Source organism: Larus michahellis, chromosome 6 (assembly GCF_964199755.1).
Source record: "Larus michahellis chromosome 6, bLarMic1.1, whole genome shotgun sequence".
Classification (NCBI taxonomy): Eukaryota; Metazoa; Chordata; class Aves; order Charadriiformes; family Laridae; genus Larus; species Larus michahellis.
In genome coordinates this window covers 49,059,776-49,084,692 of record NC_133901.1, presented here as the reverse complement: position 1 = coordinate 49,084,692, position 24,917 = coordinate 49,059,776, and the positions used below count along the sequence as shown (strand labels likewise).

Sequence of the window (24,917 nt, the reverse complement as noted above, 5' to 3'; positions counted from 1 at the left end):
ACCTCATAGTAATTACATCATCAACAAAGCAAAATCTCAATGTTCTTCTGACTGCATTGTGCTGCTGCAAAGGGCTGGCTGCTGCCACAGCCAGTTGATATTCAAAATATATTTATTTCTGGAGTCATTTGTTTCTAATTCATCTGTTTCCTTCTGCCCCCTCCATTTGTATTATTCATAGGCTATGGAGCACCTGAAGTTCGGGTGCCTTGCTGAAGCTTTCATAAGTCACCTGTGCTGGTCACGTCTGTGCCGTGGATCACCTTGGATAAACGACTGACTGAGCACTGTCAGACAGCTGCCAGCATTCAGATTTATTTTTCTACAGACATCAGAAAAGAGTAACGGCACAAAAACAAATGGTGCATCTAAAGAGAAGAGAAATGTTTTGTAACAATGGCTTGATATGAAAATTAACAGTACGAGGGTGCTGCAAGTTTTCTCTGCTATTTTCTCCTGATGTATGACTTTGAGTGAAGAATGGGGTATTTTCATGACTACACTAGTGGGTTTTTAAATGATGGTAGGATCACACTGTGTGTTTAATCATTTCTCATTAAAAAAATAAATGAAAATTCTATTTAGTGTGGTTAGAAACTTCCACCTCTTTTGCACATCCAGGCGGTTACTAAGGTACTTCCCAATGATGGACAGAAAGATCTTACTGGGAAAAAAATGCTATAGTTATCTTCCAGGAGTACAGTTTTATACTTTTACCCTGGTTTAAGCATGTTCTGTTTCTCTTTGGTTAGAAAAGGAAGATGCAGTCAGAGAAGCAAGACACCCTCACCTCTCTGTTCAGCTGACCTGTTGGGATTACGGAAGATTTAGCCTTTTTTTGTTTTACGACCCCCAGAAAAAACTTGACGTGGACCACCTATGGGTTTTGGGTTTCTCACACAGCTCGGAGGACTTGCGACTGCACTTCCATCTATTCCAGACTTTCATTCCCAGAAGCGGGCCCATCGAGCCATCGCCTGTTGTGCCGCCTGGATCCCGGGGGAAGGGGGGGGAGGCGTTAATGAAGGGGCAGAGGGGTGAGAAGCTGCCCGCATCCCCACGAAGCCCCAGTCAGCCGTCAGTGACTCTTCGGGGCCTTGAGGCCGTGTCGGCGAGGCCCGCGGTAACACCGGGGCGGCAGGACAGGCGGGCAGCGGGGGCCCGGGCCCCGGGTGTTCCCTCAGCGCGGAGTGGCGAGGCCCTGGCCCCGGGAGCGGCGCGTTCCCGGGGCCGGGGCTGCGGCCCCTCCCGGAAGCTGCCCCCGCCCCTTCCGCCGCCCGTGAAGCGCTGCCGGGCGCCACTTCCGGCCGGGTGATGGGGGGGTGGCGGTGGTGGCCGCCGCTGCCGCTGGAGAGAGGGAGGGCGCGCAGGAGCTGTCGCTGCCGCCGCCCCGGCGCTGGGCGCTGCGGCACCGCCACTTAGCGCTGCTGCCGCGGCGTTGAGGTGAGGTGAGGCGGGGGGACGCGGAGAGTGGCCCCGGCGTCGGGAGCCCGCCGGGGAGGAGCGGCCGGGTCGTTGGGGCCGGGGGCGGCGTGTGGCCGGGTCTCAGGAGGGAGAGGGCCGCTCGGCTGGCCCTCACCTTGTATCGGTGGGGTGCCGGGGCCAGCTTGTGAGGAAGCCCCGCCGCCGAGAAGCTGAACATCACGCGTGTTTCTGACGGGAGTTACCCTGTCTGCCGTGGGAGTGTTTGAGGCTTCGTGCCCGGTTGTGTCGCTTTCGTGCTGAACTTCGTAAATTCTCTACTTGGGCAGTGACCAAGGAGATAAAGAAAAGCCTCGTTGGGCGGGCGGGGTGCGGAGGCGGCGGGTCCGCAGGGCGCCGAGCGGGGCGGGTGTCCGGGCGGCTGGGGCCGCGCTGTCCCGGAGCCGGGCCGGGGTAGCGGGTCTGGGGTGGGGGGAGATGGCGGGGTCCTGCAGCCCCTGTGTGTCTGCTCAGGGGACACACCGCTGGGGTTCCTCAGCCCCTGTGTGTCTGCTCAGGGGACACACCGGCGGGGTTCCTCAGTCTGTGTCTGCCGGCGCTGGACACGATGTCGAGGAGCTGTGGTTTGTGCCAACCTTGCAGTTCGATGTCAGAACAGTCCCTCCCACCAGCTCAAAACAGATACTCCGCCGTCTTACTGTTTTCTCTGCCAGTGGCGTAAATTTAGGGGGTTTTCTGAGGGCAAAGTGTTTAGTTTTGAGTTGCAAAAGTTTTTGGGCATGTAGGATTTGATAATTGACAAGGCAGCGTGGAAAAGTGCTGTTCCGGGCTTGCACACATGCTGTTTGCATTTCAGGATGAACTGGAGGAGTTTGCCTGCGCGGGACAGGTTTTGTGCGAATTTAAGGCCCGCGCGTGTTTAGAAAGTTGGAAGTCTGCAGGAACTGTTATCTACTTGGTCTCTCAGATCTATATGGCTAATGCTTTAGGTGGCCTGTCAGACTACTCACATAATGATTGCTGATTGCTATTTTTTAAAAACGATGCTCCAAAAGGGTAGGTTTTTTTCAGCTCTGTAATTTAATGGAAGAAGAGGCAAATGAGAGGCAATTTCAATGTTCACATATTTATTGGTTTGTGACTGGACTTGGAAGTGGTCTCATGGTTTTGTCTTCGATGCTTCAGTTTGCAAAATTCACTTTATAAAAACCCAATGCTCGTTCTGTGTTATAAGATGACTTGATGGAAGATCCCACTTGCGCTAAGTGTGCTCCATCTCCACAGAGCTCCCTCCGGCAGCTGGACATGGTGTCCATGCCACCTCCACGGAGCAGCTGATCATGCTGTGCTCCAGAGTGGCAAGAACTCAGCAAGACATTTCCTGGCATTTAAATGCCCCTCATCTCTGGTAGGGGGTGCCTCTTGCTGGAGGATATCAGAGGTAAGGAAATTCCTGTGGTCTTGTTCTTGCTTTTGCTTTCTGTGATATAGGAGAAAGGTGGAATTAACTTGCAGGATTCAGGCAAAGTGATTTTTATACCCAGCAGAAGGCAATTCTTTGGGAAATTTCATAAATTTTTGTTGCGAAAGTGCTACTTAGATGTGAAGGAAATATTCTGTAGATTTGCAAAGAGCAAGGATTTTAAATTATCTTGTTCACTATTCTGTGTGATCTTTTTGCTGGCTGGTTGGGGTTTTTTGGTAGCGTACAATTAAAAACACAGCTTGGCCTAGGAGTTGCAATCTTTCTGGCTCTATACTGTCACTTTTCTTTGTACAGAGCTCAGTTTTGCAGTCTGCTAAGCTGGTTGAGATCCATAAACTGTATTACATTATAAATGTTTATTTGATAATCACATAACTTTTAGAATTTTTTTATTTTGTATCTGTTTTAAGGCATCTAAAATGACGAAGGCTCCTAGATTGTCACTAGACCAGAAAGATCACGTTGTAAATGATTGTGGAGAGTAAGAACAAACACAGTTTCACCGTATTGTTCTGGTGTTCATTTAGATGGAGCGTTTGTTCATGTCTTCTGCTATTTCCATCCTAAGATGAGGATGTGGGAAGAAAAGAAAGAAATAAAAGGGGAAAAGCAAGCCTGAATTGTTTTACTGCTAAGTTGTGTAAGGATAAAGAGCAGCAAACGTTCTGTTACAACACGGATATGCTATTTCTTCAAGTTGGAGGAAAAAATACTTGACGCTTAGCATGTGAAACGTTCAAGATCTTGTACAAACATTAATGAAATACCATGAATGACATCCTAAAATAAGTGGTGGAGTACTTGATCAGTTATTTGAGAGTCACTTGTGTGTTCCTTGAGTTATGGTGGTAGTACAAATGTTTTGTTAGTAGATTAGGAGTTGAGCCCTCTTAGTGTTCACTTGAGTATAGTACAACCCATTTGGTTTAATGAGGTGTTAAAGTCAGCGAGCAGTATGTATTCTGTTCATCTTGCTGCAATATGTAACTGCACTTAGTGGTTCTTAAGACAAATATGTTTAGCTTTCAGGACTTTCTGTAGTAGCTGCTGTCAGTTTTGCGTGGAGGCGTTCCGACAGAAAGACTGTTCTGAGCATATGGAGCTAATCTCTGATTTTATAATATCTGTTCTATATTTTCCACAGTGCAGCACTTCAATAAATAATTCTTGAGAAGCACATCTTCTGTGATGGTTTAAAGCCTAAGACATACAATAAACTAAACAAGTTTTACAGGAATATTTCTGCATTTGAAATTATTTTATGCTTGCTTCAGGAAAATACTTACCCAATTTTTCAGTCTCACTTTAGGCATTGTGCTGCATTTGATCAGTTTTATATATAGCGTGGTAGCTCTTGTATTAAAAAACCCTTGAAAAATCATGTATTGTCTTTGCAAGTGTTCTTTTTCTCCTTTTGTTTACAAGATACCTTACTATATATGGTGGCATTTAGAAGGTAAGGATTAAGTCACTGTATGCTGTATGGCGATGAAACCTGTGGTGCTATTTGCTTTAAGTAAGCACTGAAGAATTCAGAGTTTTCAGGAAGAGCAAGTGACAAGCTTCTGATGCAAGTCAGCAGAGTATCCGAGACTTTTGATGCATAACGAGGCAGTGCTGTATGTTCTTTTTCCAGCACAGCATGACTAAGTTGGTATGTGACAGTAGCCTTATTATTGCAGGCTGGCTCAGGGCTCGTTTTTGTGTGTGGCTTTTGTGTGGGGGCGAACTAAGGCTTCAAACCTGAGTCTTGTCCACATTGTGAACTAGCAACTTTTGTGCAGGAAAACTTTTCCTCCGAGGTGTGAGATGTCATGATCCAGGGCCAGCGGCGCCAGCGAAGAAGGGGCTGAGTTGGAATTGCCTATATTGAAACTTCGGCTTTAAACCTTCTGCAAATAAATGTAGGTTAAATCACTTGAGATCTGATAGTTTTTCGGTGTCCTTTCTAAAATTCCTCTCAAGGATGGTGAGAATTGAACCTAGCGGGGAAAAAAAAAAATAATCAAGAGGCATGTCAGCAAGGAGAGCCATAGGCTCTCCCAGGCACATGAGGGCAGGTGCAGTAATGGTGCTGGTAGTTTTGCATGTGCGTCTGGAATAAACAAATCCAGCCGGCGTTCTGCTAACTGCTGTGGATGTAACTAGCATATTATTTAACCCTTCAGCTATAATTCTGGTGTAATTGAGTTTTGTTTCTGTAACAGGATCGCAGCCTAATGTTAGTGTGATATTCATGCTACTTTTCCTTGGCTAGAGTACTGATAATAATATTCAACTTTCCACATTTTTACCTCAATATACTGACTCAAATTCTGCATGCTAGGGAAGTTAGGGACTTAATGGTTGACTAGCAGTAATTCAGTAGAGGAAAACATGAGGGAATTGTAGATAATAATTTTGAGAGAGATTAATTTTCCATATTTAAATATACCTCTATGAAAAATATTGTGTGAAGGGTAAAATCAGCCTCTCAGAGGCATCTAATTTTTTAAAATGCCCTAACCAAATTGTAGAAATGTTCATGGCTCATAAAGTAACATTTTTCTTTTGAAAAAATAAATGCTTATACACATGTGCATAGACTTCATATTCAGTTGTGTTCGTGCTGTTAATTGAAAGGCTGGGGAAGGAAAAAGGGAAACAGGACACATGATACGTATTGCTGATGAGCTGACTAAATATAAAGTCACGGTAGCAGGAAAGTAATCAGCTAGGCAGCTACAGACATTGCTGATGTCAGGCGAAAAGTATATTTTGCTCTCTGACGTTTAAGTCTGTGCTTGCTCTGTGTTTCTTATGTGTGTTATTCACCATTAAGTAATGTTATCCATTATTTGCTTTCAGCAGTAAAATCAGTAATGTAGAAGGTAAAGTAGTTACCAGTGCTGTTTTCTTCCAGAAGACAAATACAGTTATCTAGGTGACTTGGTCTCTTCTGCTACTCTTGCCAGTCTTGCCTTGCAGACTGGTAGTGTTGGAAATGTTATGTAGCATTCTTAAGCTTCAGAAATGAACAGGAGCAGTCGGGCCCAGAGATCTATATTGTATTCCGGGTACTAAGATTATTAGGGAAAGTGCTTTTTACCCTTTAAACTATGAAAGTGACACTAAATTAGTAGTCTGAAGGCAGTTTCTGAGCTTAAAGAAATTGCCTTGTCATAAAAACTGAATTTAACTGTTGCTGTTGAGATTAAATTAGCTGCCAGCTGTATGGAATGGTTCATGTTTTGTGTAAGTGCTTGTTTCTTTTGTTGATTTCTTTGTCTTTCCAGTATTTTAAATGTCTTGTCTTTGACAGCATTTAAAAACAGGAGCGGGTCCTATCAGGTGCATCTTAAGGTTAATGTAGACTTTCTCCCAGGTCCAGCCCATTCAGTAATGACCTTTGATGGGTATGCTTACTCAGTGTTGTAAGGTCACTTTTATTGCACGTAATGTAAGGGTTGGTTTTTATTCCTGCAGTGCCAGATGAAGAGACGCTAGGCTGGTGTTAGGCTACTTGACTTGTGACAAATGAACAGAATTCTCGGAGGTTAGGGAGAATTTCCTGCCTTTGCCCTCAGAAGCTGCTTTGGTTAGAAGACAAATCAGTAAGTTGAGTGTATTTTTGGTGAGTCTAAATTCATTGCTTTTAGAAAAAATTGCGATGATTAGTGTTACAAAACCCACTGTGATTAACAAATTTTGTCTTTATTTCATCTGTATTTCTGAGTAAGGAAAGCTGGATGACCAGAGAAGCAGCTCAAGTTAGTTGTTTTTTTTTTTTTTTTTTTTTTACTGGAGTAAGATAAAAAAGATGTAGTACAAAAAAGGTCAAATATACAAATGTCATAATTTCTTTTGTTACTAGCTGTGTAAGCAATGTAGTTGTCACAGTTGTCTTGAGCAAGATTTTAAAAAATAGTAAGATAACACAGAAATGAGCAAATACCCTTTTATACGGAGAAGGAAGAGTGTAGTAAATGCAGAGATTCTAGTACTGGTTTATGGATGTTTTGGCAACTATTTAAATCAAGGTAGTAAAACTTATATACATATTGACTGTATGTGGAGTTTTGAGAAATTAAAACTATGCATTAAGTACATGTTTATATACAATCAACTCCAGAGACAATATCTTCAGAAGTACCACTCCCTTAATTCTTTTAGAAGGGCAACTTTGATTTGTGCACTCACTTTCTTCTAAACTATTTTTTTGCACTGCTGGGAAATCTCACGGGACATATTGAATCTTGTCTGATATAGAAGAAAATAATGTGTGGTCCTTTTAGGTGTAAGTTGGAAGAAAAAGTTGCAGCCAATAATTATGATAAGAGCTACTTCTAACAATAGGTACAGTACCTTTTTAAAAAGAGAAGTGAGAAGGAAAGAGCTTCTGTTTGTGGAAGAGCTGTGCCTCTGAAAGCAATATAAAACTTTGTGTTGAATATTCATGAGGGATTTGAGTACCTGTTTACTGTATACAGAAGGTAAATAATAGATTAAATAGACTGTTTCCTTGCTTTCACTCTGAAAACCTTGAATGATGTATGTGACACTAGTGTATTGTACTATCTTGTATTTTCTGAGATTTGGTTGGCAATGATTGAAGCGTTCTAGTTAATTAGACTGTTTTTTTGAGCACAAAAGAGCTGTGAAATTGTAGCTGTTTCTTAGATGGTAGCTGTACATAAACCACCAAATATAAATTATGCACAAATCCATTCTGTACTGCTGTGGGTCTTAAATATTGGATAAGCTTTTTATTACTTTCACATCACTGGTAGCCTCTCAAAGTTTTTTCATGTATGCCACGTACCATTATTTTTTTTCTGGTTGTTGTTCTGGTGACTTGTCACCCCCATGTGACTATAAATGTTGTGGAGATGTCTTACCTTCCTGTCCTTCTGGGGTCAAGAAAACAATAACAGAAGTCTGTATGAAGAGAATATATCTTTTTGGTTTCTGGTGTGTTCGTTGTTATCTATTACCATTTCACTTTTAAAGATGCTTTGGAGTTAAAGTTAATGCTTAATTTCTAGTAATGTTATTTTGAAAGATGAATATTTTAAAGGATTCACAATGTAATAAACATCCATCTTAATAACCGAAATCAAACAAAGATAGAAATATGATGGCTGCATTATCAACATTCAACTAAGATGCCTCAGGTCAATATTATTGTAGATACCTAGTCTTAGGTTTACTTGGGAGGGGTAGGGAGGAAATGTCATGCCACCAAAGCTTCAGTATATATTTTAAAACAGTGGAATGTTTTGGACCTGTAATGTATTATTTTAGCTTTAATTCAGTTTTACATGGTTGCTGGCTATACTTTGTTGCTTAGTTTATGAACTGCAAACAGTGGAAAAGACTAATGATTAAGCTGGTATTTAAACAGAGTAATCTTTCATTTTCATTGCCTAGTGTAATTAACAAATTCTGATTTATTTATTTTTTTAACAAAAGACTTAAGAGTAGAATGGGTGCATCTAGGAAATATTCTGCTGCTTGGTGGCTTTAAATTTCTATTTAGGAACAACTGAGATGATCTTAATTTAGTTTTGCTTGAGTAAAAATTTAGTGTCTGGTTTTTATCTGGCTCTTACATGAAAAGCCTTTGGCTAATTAAGGATCTAAAATTGCACAAAATACATTGACATCTCAATAATCTTTGATAAACATTCAGGTCTTGTTTCTTTCTCCAATACTTAACAGGTCAATTTTATTGGTGGATAGTGAAGGATGATGGCAGGCAATAACCAGCTTTGCATTCGACGTTGGACTACCAAAAACGTGGCAAGGTGGCTGAAGGAAGAAGGCTTCTGTGAATATGTGGATGTTTTGTGCAATAGACACAGGCTAGATGGAATTACACTGCTGACACTCACTGAATATGATTTACGATCCCCTCCTTTGGAAATCAAAGTCCTGGGGGACATCAAAAGGCTAATGTTGTCCATACGCAAACTGCAGAAGCAACACATTGATGTCCTGGAAGAGCTGGGTTACAACAGCGATAGTCATGTTGGCACAGTGTGCCCAAGTGTTGGTTCACTACAGGGTACAGATTGGTTTTGTAATGGTGAAGTACCTCGGGACTATGATGGACCGATTACTGACTTGAATGGTGATCAGTATCAATATGCAAATGGAAAAAACAAACACTCTATGCGAAGACTGGACCCAGAGTATTGGAAGACAGTTTTAAGTTGTGTGTATGTCTTCATAGTGTTTGGCTTTACATCATTCGTTATGGTTATAGTACATGAGCGAGTACCTGACATGCAAACATATCCACCTCTACCGGACATATTTCTAGATAGGTAAGAAATTTTGTTTTAAAACAAAACAGTAAGTTGATGGTTAAAATATAAGCTGTCTTTTCTTCATTCTCAAAGTTTCATATGCTCTTGAAGATGCCTCTGCTAAACAGTAATTATAGTGTAGTAAACCCTTCTGATAAGACTGAAGTGTGCATAAGTTAGATGCAGAGATTTAGTCGTCTTAGAGGAAAATAAATTGAGCTGCTCTTCTGCCCAGTTTATATTTAGTTCTATGTCTTTAGCTAATTACAACACAGGAGTTAATTTGTCCATCCTCTCATCCTAGTAAAAAGGGTGATGATCAGCTGGCATAGGTAAGCAACCATATGCTTTTTCTAAAATCCAGGTGCTGCTATGGAGCTTAACATGTCGTGATACAGAGAAAATTTTGATGGAATATTTTTGGTCTGCCAGTGAGCAAGGAAGTTGAAAGGGAATAGCATTGATATGTATTTTTGCTGTTTCCCCACTGTCAATTTGTTGAATTTGGTTTAGGGAAACTGAAGTAGACTGAATAGACCACCATCTTTTTTAACCGTGGAGTATCTGTGTACTAAAACACTGTTGTGACTTATGCAGTACCTGCTAATTTTTTAAAGGAAATATTCCACTTCAGGCAGAAGAGACACAATAGCAAAGGTGAAGTTCTAGTCACTGACTACAGATTTAATGAGGGATAAATACTCCCTTTGAGGAAGTGCACTTGCGCCATAGAGAACTTATTGTCTAGAGAGTTTTAAAAGACAAGATAAACCGTTTAAGAGTTCAGTCTTTGTGGTCTCCTTATTCCTGCCAGTAATTTCCATTTTCATTAATGGTTTTCATGAAGTTAGTAGGAGTCTAATCTTTTGAGTAAGTGTGCAGAATCCCCCATGAATTTAGATATAACTCATCAAGGATGGACCATATCCAGCAGAGTGGAAGAGGGGAGAGGGAACGGGAGCTATGCCATTACTGGATTTTGTTCCCAGGGCACTACTGCGGTATTCAGTGGGCAGGAGGATGGGGAGGTCAGAAAGCAGCAGCTCACAAAACAATGCAAGGGGATTACTACAAAGCTAGCTTTTGAGCAGCACATTGCTACCCCTTTGTATCAGGGGCAGCATGAAACTACGAGGAGCAGCCTCTCGAAATCTGTTGATCTGTACTTTGGTGAAACTGATGGTGGAAATTGTTACTGGTGCCATATGTGTGCAAGAAAGTCTTAACTCTTTTGACAAGCAAGACTAAAAGGTTTGCATATAGTGATTATCACTGAAATCTAACTTTGAAAACAGTATTTATTTTTCCTAACACTCTTCTGTGCAGTTCTGTTTCATTACGAGTAGGATTTTAGCCTTTGCAGCATTTCATTAATTGTGTTGACACGGCATTCTTATAAGCATAAGCAGCATAATTGACATGATGCAAGTTTGTGTCAGAATGAAAAAGGTTGTTGGGAAACACTGGTAGAGGAACACATCCTGTTAGTAAATCACACGTGTAAATTAAGAGAGCATACTAGAGATTTTCTTTGACTTAGTGAATTGTGTGTAAATGTCTTCTGAAAGTATGTGATTAGAAAGGAGATAATGTAATTAAAAAATTAATTCAAATTCTCTTTCATTCAGTCTAACAAAACAATTTTTGGTTGTAGTTCAAACATGATTAATGCCAGTTAGTTTTGTAGTTAGAACTTTATATGCCTTTATTCTCAATACTGAGACTGGAAAGAAAAATTAAGCCTTTGTATTGTAAGTTAACTTTCTTGTGTCATCCTTTTTTTTTTTTTAGTGTTCCTAGGATACCATGGGCTTTTGCTATGACTGAAGTATGTGGCGTAATTCTTTGCTACATTTGGCTGTTGGTTCTTCTGCTTCACAAACACAGGTACAGTACATAAAATTCAAATCAACTAGTACTTTTGATTCAACAAAAGGTCTGTAACAAGAATTTGTGATGATTGTTTAAGACTTTCCATTCAATAAGGATCTTGTAAGCTTCTAGTATGTCCCTGCTAAAACGGATTAGGGAGGAATTAACCAAGAATGGTGACTTGTGAATCTTACAAAGGAGTTATCTGAATTTACTGTTTCAGCAGATTTATATGTAATTTACTTCAGAACATACGTATTTCAGAGATTTGTCAGTATATACTCTCATACTGTAAAAGTTTTGCATATAAGACAGTCCTACAAGGATGAAATCCCATGGGATGACTGAGCCAGCCTAGCAGCTTGCTGTCACTGAAAGGTAGAAAACCCTTTTGTGTGCGTGCGTATTTTGAGTTAATTTTTTACCAGTTTGTTGATTTTTATCAGTTTGACAACAGAAGTTACGTGTGCCAAAGTTAGTACAAGTGTAGCTGCAGAGGAGTGGAGCCGTACCTTTTGGTGACAGTAAGCTTGCTACAGTCTCTTGCCCTGTCACATGGAACCATACCTTCACGGTACTACTTTAAAAAAAATAATATATATGTATATATATGCATGCAGCAATGATGAAGGGACTTCATGGGATTAAGTTCGGGAGCGAGAAAATGTTTTTATCATAACTTTCCTGATTTAAAAATACAATATATTAGGAGTATTGCAATCAGTTCCTATGTACTTCTCCCAGATCTATACTTCTGCGAAGACTGTGCAGCCTCATGGGGACAGTATTCTTACTACGCTGCATTACAATGTTTGTTACCTCACTCTCTGTGCCAGGCCAACACTTGCAGTGTACTGGAAAGGTAAAAACTTAAAATGCTTTAAATTATTTTTTTCTGTTTCCTTTTTTAAATTATTCTTTTATTTTATTTAAGATATGATTAAGATTGTTGTGACCATAATGTTAGATGTGTGTTTGTAAGAACAGTGTTGTTTCTCTCCTATTACCCTCCACGCCCCTTCATTAATTGCCATTATGCAGACGAGCATCCTTAGAGGTCTTAGAAGCACTTCACACTTTGGAGAGGAGATAATTACTTGGGGAAGGATATACAGAATATTTCACAATGTAAACTGGAGAGAATACATCAGAGAAGAGTATGCCTAAGATACTGACTTAATCAAGAAAGGCGGAAAGTGGAGTAATTGCTTCTTTGTCTTATTGGATGCATGGTTTTGAAGAAAAAAAAAAACCAACCCCAAAACACTTCTTATTTCACCCCTTCTGATAAGAGATGTTCCATAGAACATGTGATTTTGTGGTTTTATCCTAACTTTTAGTTAAAGAGGTTGAGCTGAATGTATTGGCAGCTTGACAATGACACATTGGGAGGTTGAATACATTCAAAAAAAGGTGGTAGACTCTGTATGTAAATCACTTGCAATAAAATACTTGCTCTAAATTCCAGTATTCATTAGAGGTATGATGAATACAATTAGTAATTGTAGTTACTAATGTGATTCACTGACACAATAAAACCCAAAGATGTACTAACCTGCATTTTAATGAAAGACCCAACATGATAAATGGTATTAAACATACATACTGCTATACAGCTAACTTTAAGAACATACTGTTTGGGCAGTGGGGTTGGAACTTACTAAAGGTTCATGTCGCTGTCCTGTAGTTGTATGGCAATGTTTGGGCAAAACTCCAGCGGGCATTTGCAATATGGAGTGGCTTTGGAATGACTCTGACTGGAGTACATACGTGTGGAGATTATATGTTCAGCGGCCACACTGTCGTCCTGACCATGCTCAACTTCTTTGTCACAGAATGTAAGTACAGAGTGTCAATACTTAAATGTCCTTAAGTGTTAAGAATATGTACTGCTTGCTGTCAGCCAAGGGTGCGAGAGTGTAAATACTTAAATGTCCTTAAGTATCAAGAACCTCTGCTGCTTGACCTCCTCAAAAAATTCAGAGTGTAACATTAAAGCAAACAAAAATTCAGATTTCTGTGCTCTTTCTCGGGTTTGCGACAGTTCACTTGCAGACAGGAAAGGAAAGGCACCAACTTAGATTAACGGAAGGATGAACAAGGCACATTGGAAAGAATGTGAGCCAAGAAAATTAGAAAGGCTTCTAGCTTGCTGCTGGGAGAATACTAGGGAAGATATTTATGGTTGTCTGCTCCTGTGTACTTCCCTAGCTATCTGCCACTGACCCCTGTCAGGCAAAATACCAGGCTAGGTGGCTGTACGTGTAGTATCATCCATAAAGCCAAAATACCGAACCTCATAATGAGTGAGAGGATACAAAACAATAGTGCTTCTCTGTAAATATGCTCATAATGAATGAGAGTATATGAAACAATAGTGCTTCTCTGTAAATTGAAGTGCGATTTGATACATTATGTAGGAAGCTAATTAGAGTTCACCTATGATGAAATAATTGCAGTAACAGAATAATTTATGCTTTATGACATATTTCCCCTTATTACGTGGAAAAGGCATGCTTTTCATTAAAAGATGTTGGTTGAACAAAGAATTCTGCTTTGCACAGTCGTAAACCATTTTAGGATGCTCTGTTAATTCAGAAAAGTGTAATAGCTGTATTTGTAAATGAAATCATGAAGTGATAGGCATCTGTAACTTATGTGGTTGTTTTAATTGGATTTATTGGACCTGTAGATGTAAACAAAAATTCCAAGTGAAGACAGTAACTTCATCATATTCTTGTATGAACAAATTTGTGTAAAAACTCGCAATGCCTAGGCCTGACCCAGATTTTTGAGACATTCAAGGCTTGTCACTTTCTGTCTTCTCCTAGATACACCAAGGAGCTGGAACTTCTTGCATACCTTATCCTGGGTCCTGAATCTCTTTGGAATCTTCTTCATTTTGGCTGCACATGAACATTATTCTATAGATGTCTTCATTGCCTTTTACATCACTACAAGACTCTTTCTGTATTACCATACCTTGGCTAATACTAGAGCATATCAACAGAGCAGGAGAGCAAGGATCTGGTTTCCAATGTTTTCTTTTTTTGAATGCAATGTTAATGGTACTGTTCCCAATGAGTATTGCTGGCCCTTTTCAAAGCCTACTATACTGAAAAGATTGATTGGCTGAAGAGTGTGTGGGTCAATTCAGATTTTTATGAAGTGTTGTGACTGAGATCCTACAAGGCTAGTTGAGGGGGGGGAATGTAAAGTGACATTTTTTCACTCCGTGATCTCCTCCTCCTTGTCTTGTTCCTTAGATTCTTAGCCATAAAATGGGGTTCCCGTACTTCACAGGGATGTGTTTTGTTTTCTTGTTGCTTTAATAGAAAACAATGCAGGGACCGGTAAAGGCTATGAGTGAACCGTGAATATGAACCAGAATACTGCTACCCTTAGTAAGGTTCTGCGTGAATGTTTAAGTAACTGTAACCTCAAATACGTGCTTGTACTAAATATAGGATACCCTTTACAGGTCCAAATAACCTCCGTTACCTGACATGCCAGCCTTTACATATACTGACTGAAAAATTTAGAACTTTATGAAGATTTTATTTTAAAATGGTCATAAATACGATTTTTTTCAAACAAACTCTGTGTATGCTTAAAGATTGAGCAGTACTGTGTCATAATGAGGAAAGCAGTATAGTTCCTTGCTAAAAGAGTCTCTTAACTGTTAAATAACAAGTCTTAAAGTATAATTGACAGTATAAATGGTCTGCGTACAGGTTGCCAAAAATGAAGGTCTGCCTTGTGGCTGTGCAGTGATGATGTTTTTTTAATGAGAGCTTATTTAGTCTAGTCTATCAGTTGTCTATATGGTTGTTCTAGCACTTGAAAGTTTTCCCTTTTGTGTTTAAATAAATGAGTTAAAGTAAATGCTACATCCAATGAAAGTAAAGTTAATTTAGCTTTAGTGAGTTTAAAGCCACAAAATAACTTCTTGGTGTGGTTTTAATTGCTTTATACCCAAACCTGTGCATGCTTTTTAGGAGCAGCTCTTTAACATTGGAAAAACAGAACAGTTATCTTCGTATATCTTACTGTCCCATAAATGGACGTGGAAAATGCATGTAGTAACTCTTTCAGGAAAAGTAATAATAGTGAGTATTGGAAATAGTGCTCATATTGATGTATGTTTTAGCACTCTGGTGTCAACAATATGGTGAATATCTCTGGATATATATATACACAGTATATTTGTTTATATATAAAACCACACAGTATATGTTCTAACAGATATGAAAAGAGACTAGTTCTTAAATTAAGTTGCTCATTTACTACACTGAAGAAGTACCATTAGCAGTTGAGTTTTGGTTGTTTAAAAAAATGAAAAAAGAATTACAACAAAAACACTCCCAAAACCCCCAAACCAACACTCTGAGTCCATAATGCGTAAGCAAGGGTCACGCTGTTGGTGATCTCTTGTGCAGTGGTTTGTAAGGGGACAGTTCTAACATTGGCTGTAGAGACTTGAAATTAGATTTATGCTAGCTGAAAACTAATAAGTAAAAGGTGAAAATCGTAAAAATGGTATAGACCTTTTAATTTGGTTACTGCAATTTCAGAGTAGGTGGTATATGCAAAAGGTAGTGGAAGTCAGCCTTGGAAAGTTACTTCAAGCATTTCCAGCTTGGTACAAGCTGACTTAATAGCCACAATGTACTGACATTTACATGGAAAAGAATCCCTTTGTAATTTTGCAAGACAGTTTTGTATTTGGAGGTTTGTAACCTACTGTGGGCTACTCCTTGCTGTACTGTGTTCCTTTATAAACCTGGATTGTACTAACTTGACTATCTTCCGCTCGTCATAGGATATTACTTTTGTAACTTAATTTAGCTCCTGTTCCACAGAGGAATTGTGCATCTTAGACTATCTCTGACAACTGTATAGAGCACACATACGTTGTACTATTCTGCAGACTTTTATATTTGTAACATTCCAATTTTTAAGCAAAATTGCAAGTTCAGTCTGCCATAGCCTAATGGCTCTTCCCAGCCAAATTGGGGGAGTATGCTTACACTTAAGGAAAAAAGGACAAAATTTTCTGGAAGATTTAAAGATTTCTCATTTGTTCTTACCTTTCTGATTTCAGAAAGGCAATTTGAACATTCCTCTTGAGGCTTTATAATCAAAAGAGCTCTATTTGTTGATTTATATTTGCCTTCGCAATGCACACACAGCTATGAACTCTAGGAAGGCATCTGTTCTCAGGATGTGCAGGATTGTATTCTGAGTTATAACACGTGGAGAGGTATGTGATTAAACTTGCAAAGCTGTTGGTTCTGAAAAGGACCACGTCAGTGCTAAGTGGCATAGCTGTATCTAACCTAAAAAATTATTTTGCAACTTAGACATGCAGGAGAATTTTCAAGTACAGCCCAGTGTAATAATGTTTACATAAAGCAAAGCTATCATTTCAATACTTTTTTTTTTTAAATTAAGTTCATGTACTTTGAAACATAAGGCTTCTCTCTTTGTTCTAATTTAATTTTTCAAATTCTGTTAAGTAAATCCATGTTTTAAATCAGCATTGCCTATCAGTGTTATTTAAAGGAAACTTGTTCTTTTGTGCTGTTCCTCTTGATACTAAATATGTGAGTCTGAGATAAATAATGTACAGAGGCTGATTTTTGTGAGCATTGAAGTGGGTTAGAAAATTGTTAGGATAATTGTCCTCTGCTATTTTGGAAGTTAATTTTGTCTTTCTATAAACGTGCAAGAGGAAGGCTTGAAATGATAGAAGACAAAAAAATCTGATTTGATGTGCAAAAAAGCACAAGTCATTCTGTAAAGTTGGTAATGTAAAGTTTATTGTTAAATAGATGGAAACAAGTTGCAAGTAACTGGCTGGCTTAAAATTATGTACCTCCTTTTTAAAAAGACAATGTTTCAAAGGCATTTTGCAGCATCTCTGCTGCTAACAAGCCTTTTTAATTAAAGGCAGAAGAGCATCGTTGGGCTTTGGATTTAATGCTAAGTATGTTCAGGGTTGTCGTCCTCCCTTACATTCACGCACCAGTCTTTTTGCTGTCCTTTAACTTGCTGTGTCTGTTTTGTGCAAAGTCATCTTCTGCGGTCTGTGGGAGTGCACACAATCTGAATTCAGAGAAGTGAATGAATTGTTGTATTATGTCAGCAAGTGTCTAACAAGATTAGTGCACAGAGTGCACAAGCTAATCAAGTAGAAAAGTCTTAACAAAATAACTCTGCGTATACAAAAGAAGGGGAGGGTCACATTTTTTTGGTAGCTTAAAAAATCTAGTAATATTTGAGACCTGACAATAGTCTTCAGCTCTTCCTTATTATCAGTTTGTGGATATGAATGCACATATCTGAAAGCAATAAACACGGGTAATCTCCCCTCCTCCCCCCCCCCCCCTTTTTTGTTTCCTTTGTACATTATGACAGCTTCCTAGAATAGCTTTCCTAGACTTTTTGCCTTTAGTTTTTCCTTTTCCTTCCTGGAAGATCCCTTAAGCTAATGTGGTTTTTTTGACGTTATACCTGCATACAGAAATTAGGCTTTCATAGATGTGTGTTTTAGCAAATTCTGATCTCACCGACAAAAGCTTATGGAAGGATCTTTAAGCAAGGTTCCTCCAACTGTTCTTGAATAATGATATAGAAAACTTCCATATATGTTAATTATCTTCGTGTCCTCTGGCAAACAAGGTAACACTTACACAAACTGTTGGTGCAGAAATGTAGATAGGCCTAAAGTATTTAAATGTCCAAGATCAGCAAGAATTGGATCCTGTAAGTATTCTGCTTGTGGTGAAACAAATGATATGCTTAACTTTAGCAAATCACTAAATACTCTGACTTCAGTGAGGGTTCCTGTTTTAGTTTGAGTGTTTTCTTGGATAAGGCCAAGCGCATGCTGTGTGATATGCTGCTACCATAATGGGAATAGGTAATTCTATTTTCCCTGATTTTCCCTGATTCCCCCCACGTCTACTATAGAAGAAAACATTCCAGTAGAATTTCAAAGAAATTAACTGGATTCTGAGAGCAAAAAAATACATCAAAATAAAACCTTGATAGTTGGCTGCTGTAAGAAGCAAGAATCAGTTAAATGATTTGAAAAAAACAAAGTTATTTTTTGGTGCAAGCAGGTTAAATAAGGTTATTTGGAAGTATTGAAACCCTTCAATGAGGACAAAAGCATAGGTTCCTATAATCTTCTTTTCTGTATGCCTGTGTCGCATGTAGTGCCAAAAAGAGTATTGAAGGGAAGGGGAAGTGTTGAAGTCAGACATCAGTACAAGTCTTTTGCAATCTCCTTGGGGGTTTTTTTAAGCAGTGCTTGCATGCTTTAGAGCTACACTTACTCAGTACTGTTCAGCTAGTTTTTTGATGTGCAGGAGTCCACGAGGTTTTCAAGCACCAAAACTATTGTGGAGCTGAGTCTTAATGATTAAAATACGCATTTGAAGAAATAGCAGATGTCTTAGGGAAAAAAAAAAGGTAGTAGGTATTGTGGACCTGGAGTATAACAAAAGAAAAGTAACCTATAACAACTTTGATAGTTTTTCATCCTGTCCATGTTGTTTCTACTGAAGAGTCGTGGAGAATTTGAGTAATCTACAGACAATATTGCTTTTTCTGGGTTTTGTGAACAATCTACGATACTTTTATAAAAACTCGACCTGTAACTACAAAAGCTATCATAGTCTTGTCAAGATGGACGTATATTTGGCAGACATCCTAGCAGTGAGCCAGCTTACCCTCTGGATTATTTTGCGCATGTAGACTTTATCAGTCCAGGGTTAATTGGTAGGGCCACTGATGATTCATACAGATCACTATTTCTGATGTATCTTTGACATTGTCACTATTCTAATTGAAACAGTATTTCTGGGGGAAAAAAAAAAAAGTCCTTTAGCGTGAACCTGCGGATGTTGTCTTCATTACATGAAGAAAACCACCCTCTCACAACCCTTCAAACACTATAGTATTGTGAACACTGAATTTCCTATATCGCAGTTTCCTGCATACCTGCCACTTGTAAAGAAGTTTACAGTGAGTATTATGTACGTAATTCAGTGACGTGCAGATTTTTAAAGCCAGTTTGTAATGGGTGTGTAATTACTTAAGATGATAAATGTGGAGCACGATAACCTGACCTGTTGTTAGCCCAGTGACTGCATAGCTAGAAAGACTAACTGTTACTTAGTTTTGCTCTTTTGATTCAGTTTTGTCAAATAAGAGAAATTTGTCAAATGTGAGAAACCACAAACTGCATTGTACATGGTACTTAACATAATAGGGATGTAGAAACATGACTTTTCACACTGAACAGTTACTTCAATTTTGTTCCAACAGAGAAAATAGTATTACCTAATGGTTAGAAGGTATGCCAGTGAAGTTTAAAGTGAGTACTGTAAATAAGTAAATATTGTTTTGATTCTAAACTCAGATTGAATTAATATATTGTTTTATATCTTTGTTGTATTAAAACATATTTAAAAGTACTAAAATAAAATATTTGAAAGACGACAAATGCTTGATTTACTTTGTATGTAAAATGATGGCTCATTATCTCTGTTAGCATTGTGACCTCAAACATCCTCTGATTAGTACGAGCCAGGTAAACTTAATGTACTGAACTGTTAGAAAGTTTTTCATTTAACTCTCTCTAAATTATAGAATCTTGATCAATCTAATTTAGAGGAAGAATCCTGAATACGAAGCCTTTCCTCAGCGTGATTTTTTTTTTTTTTTAAATTGGTTGCTGAAGAACAAATTCAAAAAGGAAAATGGATGTGGCAATACACCTTTCTCAAAAAAAAAAAAAATTACAAGGAAGAAGGGGAAGCAAAAGCAAAGAGATTCAGTGTACCAGTTGCAGGGTACTTACTGTGGCCTTTGGTCTAATATTCCGGGACGCAGTAAGTTGTGTTCTAAGCAACTCAACACAAGTATGTGCTTTGTGTGTTTGTACATACAGATTGGGAAAACTTCCAGGGAAAATAACTGCTTGCTTCCCAGAATATGTTACAATACTGCTTAGAGATGTGAACTTTGAATAAAAAAAAAAAAAATCTTTCTCGTCCACAATAACTTGCTCTTCTCCATGTTATTCCTACAGCCAGAGCTAGAAAGGGAAATAGTTGCTGCTGTCTTTCATGAGAAGTATAACAGAATCTATGCAGATGGGCTTTAGTTTGGTGTTAAAATGCAGATGAAGCAGCCCTCACTAGCCAACGCTCTTATTTGATAGACTTTGAGGAGAATCAACTTCAGATTGTCCTTGGACCATTTTGGTTTTATTTATTGATTGTTTTTTATTTATTGATTTATTTTCAAAACTCTCATAAGGAAATGAGGTACAGAACAGAAACTACTCTCCTGATTAAAATACCTTTAGTATCAGCAAACTGTGTAATTATATCATTGCATGCTCTCTCTTTCTTCAGTGCAGTTGCTGACTGCAAGGAAGTAGTTTATTCTTACCTATTAAATGTGCAGGTGCCAGTCTCATTTACTATTCATAATTCAAAATATATATTAGATTGTTAATCTTGGCCTTTCACAGACCTGTTAAAGTAGTTCACAAAGGCTGGGCATATTTTCACAACTAACTTCAGACTAACTGAAACTGATTTCTTAAAGCATAGGTCTGAGAATAAGATTGGTGTTAATGAGCTCTTCCTCCAGTATGGAAATCAGTAATGCTGACTAAGTATAGTTGGCACATACTACATGAATCTGTTATAAATATGTGCATGTACGTCAGACTATTTCTGGAAAAAGAACTGTTCTGGGTGATGTAGTAATTAAAGGTTACAGCTACAGTCTTAGGTCTGCTATCTGTGACTGGTTTGCTTTTTATTTTGGCACTGACTTAAGACACATTCTGGTGAAATTACTGGTTCTCTCTGGATTGCTAAACAGCTGCTAAATACTGAAATACAAATACTCTTGCTGTCGAAACCGTACTGAAGTTTGATACTAGGATAGGTACCCACTGGACTGTTCATGGTAGTCATTTGACTTGTGCAAAGTATTGACAGCCAATTCGGTAACAGGTGGGTTTTTTTTTTTCCAATGGTGTCCTTGGTTTCTCAAAAGGATCTTTTCAAGCTCTAATTTCTAGCATAGCACAGCAAGAAATATCAACTTGAAAGGAGATAGGGAATGCTTATTTTCAAAGAGGCATCATTCATTTTAAATGTGAAAAGCAATTATTTTTTTTCCCTTCACTCTGCTAGATGAATTGCTCAAAACTGAATCAGTGTCGCTTGATCACTGGTAGATTCTCAAATACTATAATTGGAGGCAATAGCCCTAAAAAGAAAGGGGCAGAGAGACAGCATCAGGCAAAAAGTTTGCTATTCCTACTGTTGCACTGAAGCAGGGTCTCTAGCAAATGTAGGGAAAAGCAATTAATTTCACAAATACTGTGAAGGAGAGTGGGGAATGAACGTCGGGGGGATTACCAAAAAATGTCCTACAGGTGACTATGTCCACTAAGGAATCTCTTTGGAGTGGGAATGGAAGCACTGAAAGGGGCTGATAAAACTAACCTGCAATTTTGCTGGCTTTTGTAACTTTGTTACAAGTCCCATCACAAAAGCCCCCTCCAAATCTTAAGATTTTGGATTCAAAGTATTTCGTGATGTTAGGTTTTAGTGGGTTTTTTTGTTGTTTGTTTATTTGTTTGGTTTTTTGGATTTTTTTTGGAAAAGCTAAGCAGTTAAGACTTCTGTATCCTAATGGCACTTTTTAAAAGATTCCTGGGTTAGTTGTGTTTTTTTTTAATGTTGGAATTAGGCTCATAATAGTGAATATGTACAGAACAATAATCTGATATGGCTATTGTTTACACATGCATAAAAACTGTTACACATCACAAAAACTATTTTCTGCCAGAAATAAGGTGAGTGATGTTCTCCCCATCCTCCTGTGCTCCAAGGGGAGCGCGGCGGGGGGAAGCAGGGAGGAGGAGGAGGAGGAGGAGGGTTATGGCAACACTGTGCTCCAGGAGGCCTCCAGAGGCACACTTGAATTGTTTGCACAAAGTGGCAATTTGACCTAGAAACAAGAGCCAAAGTTATGGGGAGACAAGGCAATAAAAACATAAAGCACCAGCTCCGGCTTCTGTAAAACCACAAACTTACCGGATCTGTCTCAGGCCAAACTAAATTGTAGTCAGTGCCAAAATTAGGCCTAGATCCTTGCAGCCATTGTGCTGCTTCTCGGTAGTTTTCAGTGCATCTCACAACCTCTGCCTCCTCTTGTGACGCCCTGCCTCGGCTCTGGGGGATGTCGCCCCGGTTGACAGTGCCCCATGGCGACTTGTCAAGGCGAGCTGCCCTGCTCCCCTCCCGTGTACTGCGGGGCGAGCCACTGGCTGAGGATACCGGTGTTTCTGAAGAGGAAAACAAACAGTTTGTTAGCCAAATGCTTTAATGAGGGTGCCAAAAAGTGACTCAACCCGTCAGGAACAGAGGGTTGTGGTGCACTCAGCTGAAGGCTCTGCCTCTGTTTCTCTCCTGCCTACTAAAAATAGTCCCCCTGGCTAATGCCGAGGGCTGCAACAGCCCCTCATGTGACAGTCGCAAGCCATCAATCATGAGACTGGAAATACCTAGAGGAGCGTTTGCTCTACTGCAGGGGACACTAAATGAGCAAGAGTAGGCAGCGGAGGAGGAGGGATAGTGGTCTGCCATGGGCTCTGCTGGCTGTGGGCCTTGCTGAAGGCCCCTGGCTGCTCCTGAGAGGACTCCTTCACAACGGGGCTCTTCCACAAAGGTGGCCTTCTGTTTAGTTGTTCTGGTTTCCTCTGAAACCAGAACTTTCCCCCAAGCTGTGCGTTGCAGTAATTGAAAACCAGAGCTTTGGCAGAAGGCTGGTGTCTGCTTCTGGCCAGCTGGCAACAGGGAAGACCACTGGGGTGCCATCCTTGTCCCAGTGCTGCTCCGGACTGGGATTGCCAAAGCAGGGACGGGCCGGTGTGATGGCCATGCTGCTCCCACCCATGTGCTGTGCACACCGATCGGGAGAGGATTTTATTCCAGGAATAGCTGCCCACAAGGCAGAGTTACACCAGCAGCTGAATCCGTAGTCGGGCTCCTACTCAGGCATTCTCTCTACTATGTCCAAATGCATCAGACATAAAGTCAAACCTGCACAAGCTGGTGTGGTTGATGGATGGTTCACAACTTGTGTCGTTTTCACTTTGGCTTTTCAGTGAAGATGTAAACTATATCATCTGATGGCTGCTGATTTGCCCTTGATTTTCCACATATTATTTATAGGCACAAATTCCCCCTCCAGTTTTCCTACAGCATGGGGGAGGTGGTCAGAAATGATAGGACAGCCCAGTCCATGGCAGCATGAAGGCATAAAGTCAGGATCCTTCCTGCCAGCACACACTGTGGTGAGCACGTTACCTATGAGAAGGCAGTAGCCTGAGCTTACCTTTGACTACCAGGTGTACGTATTCACATCCCATCTAGGTGTTCGAAGTCCAGTGCCAACTAATACAATACTAATAGATGCTACCACACCAGACGCAGGAGGAGTTTACACCTAGAGTTGCACAAAGACTAAGGAACCTGGCTCAGCTTTTTGACTCGATCTTAAGAAATCCCCCACTTAAGAGTAAATGCATATATATTTTTCAATATCCTTTGTTTCAGCTCTTAAGAGGGAGCAATTGTCCCCAGTCTCCAGATGTGTAAGATGGGGAATTTAAACCCAATTGGATCCTGAGGGAGTAGGTGGTTGGGATGTGGATCCCTGGTGTCCCAGACTCCAATCTAACAGTGGAAGAGCTGTGAGAGTTCATCCTGAGACAGGTAAGAAAGGTGCTGGTTTAGGAAGGAGGCTTCCTTACCTCCTGCGGTAAGAAATGAGGGAGCTTAATGAGGGTGCACTGACAGACCAATAATCTCACCAGTGTTCTCAGGGCGTTTATCAGAAGCAGAATAAAGGCAGTTTGGGTTCCTTAATTGAGTGCGCTGACTTTCTTAAACATTTAATCTTAATGTCGAGTGAAATTTAGTGTTCTTGAAAAGTTTTCTGCTTTTTACGTCAGTAAGAGGAATTTAGTTTTGTCTAAGGATTTCTGTACATTAATGTTGCCAAACGCAGGGAAGAAAGGGCTGAAGTTGCCTTGGATTCACATCCATATTTTCTTGACTCTTTTTCCTCCTTTTTTCCCCCTCAGTCACAGAAGGCTTAATAAGCTTGTGCTGCATTATCTGTCTTCTAATCATCATCCTTCTGATACCGTCTTGCCAGATCTCTGGTAGGCATGAACTAACTTGTCAGCCAGCTACAAACACTGGCAGGGTAACCAAGGACTAACACCTTTTCTAGATATGGAAACGAAAGATGTGGTGAGGCTGACAGACTGCTTGAGTTTCCCAGGATGGACCTGTGGAGAGTCTCATGGCAAAAAACTCCAGATCATGCTTAGGCTGAAGATTGCTTCTTGTGCAAGCCTTATAACCTGCAACATCCTTTTTGCTGCTTGAGTACAGGTCAAAGGTGAAAGATTTTTGGAAGGCCTTTTCTTCTGCCAGAAGTGATTAATGAAAAGCAGCAGTCCAGCAGATCGGAATAACAGCTGGAGTGCCAGGATCCTGCCAAAAGAAGTATGTGTGTGCATTAAGATTACTGAACGCTGGCTTTTGTCACTTGAACATCTGTATCCTGCTCTGAGGATATCCAAACACATTTGAAATTCATCCTCCTGGAAAACGAAAGCACAGAAGTAGTCCCAGCCATGCCAAAGATTGCAATGGGCTTAATCAGACAAACCTATTATACTGCATCTGGCTTCTCAGATAGCTTATTTAAAACAGCAAGAGTATCTTCGAATC

At 39.8% G+C, this 24,917-nt stretch overlaps 1 protein-coding gene across 7 annotated transcripts; it reads left to right on the top strand.

The window, feature by feature from the left end:
- The first annotated feature begins 1,296 nt into the window (after positions 1-1,296).
- Positions 1,297-16,609, top strand: SAMD8 (sterile alpha motif domain containing 8). Of its 7 annotated transcripts, XM_074591627.1 has the most exons (8): positions 1,297-1,443; positions 2,707-2,863; positions 4,693-4,812; positions 8,609-9,216; positions 10,990-11,085; positions 11,815-11,932; positions 12,758-12,908; positions 13,902-16,108. In XM_074591627.1, exons 4-8 carry the CDS (start codon positions 8,636-8,638, stop codon positions 14,204-14,206), a joined length of 1,251 nt encoding a protein of 416 aa, XP_074447728.1. In that variant the 5' UTR covers positions 1,297-1,443; positions 2,707-2,863; positions 4,693-4,812; positions 8,609-8,635; the 3' UTR covers positions 14,207-16,108. The 7 variants fall into 7 exon arrangements, with proteins under 7 accessions (XP_074447728.1, XP_074447727.1, XP_074447729.1 ...); XM_074591626.1 differs by lacking the exon at positions 4,693-4,812 and having other exon boundaries at positions 13,902-16,609; XM_074591628.1 differs by lacking the exon at positions 4,693-4,812 and having other exon boundaries at positions 1,297-1,448.
- The last annotated feature ends 8,308 nt before the right edge of the window (positions 16,610-24,917 follow it).

Coding starts and splice junctions, on each gene's coding strand:
- SAMD8 (XM_074591626.1), top strand. CDS start 8,636: ATGATGGCAGGCAATAACCAGCTTTGCATTCGACGTTGGACTACCAAA. Junction 9,217..10,989: donor CCGGACATATTTCTAGATAG/GTAAGAAATTTT, acceptor TTTTTTTTTTAG/TGTTCCTAGGATACCATGGG. Junction 11,086..11,814: donor CTTCTGCTTCACAAACACAG/GTACAGTACATA, acceptor TACTTCTCCCAG/ATCTATACTTCTGCGAAGAC.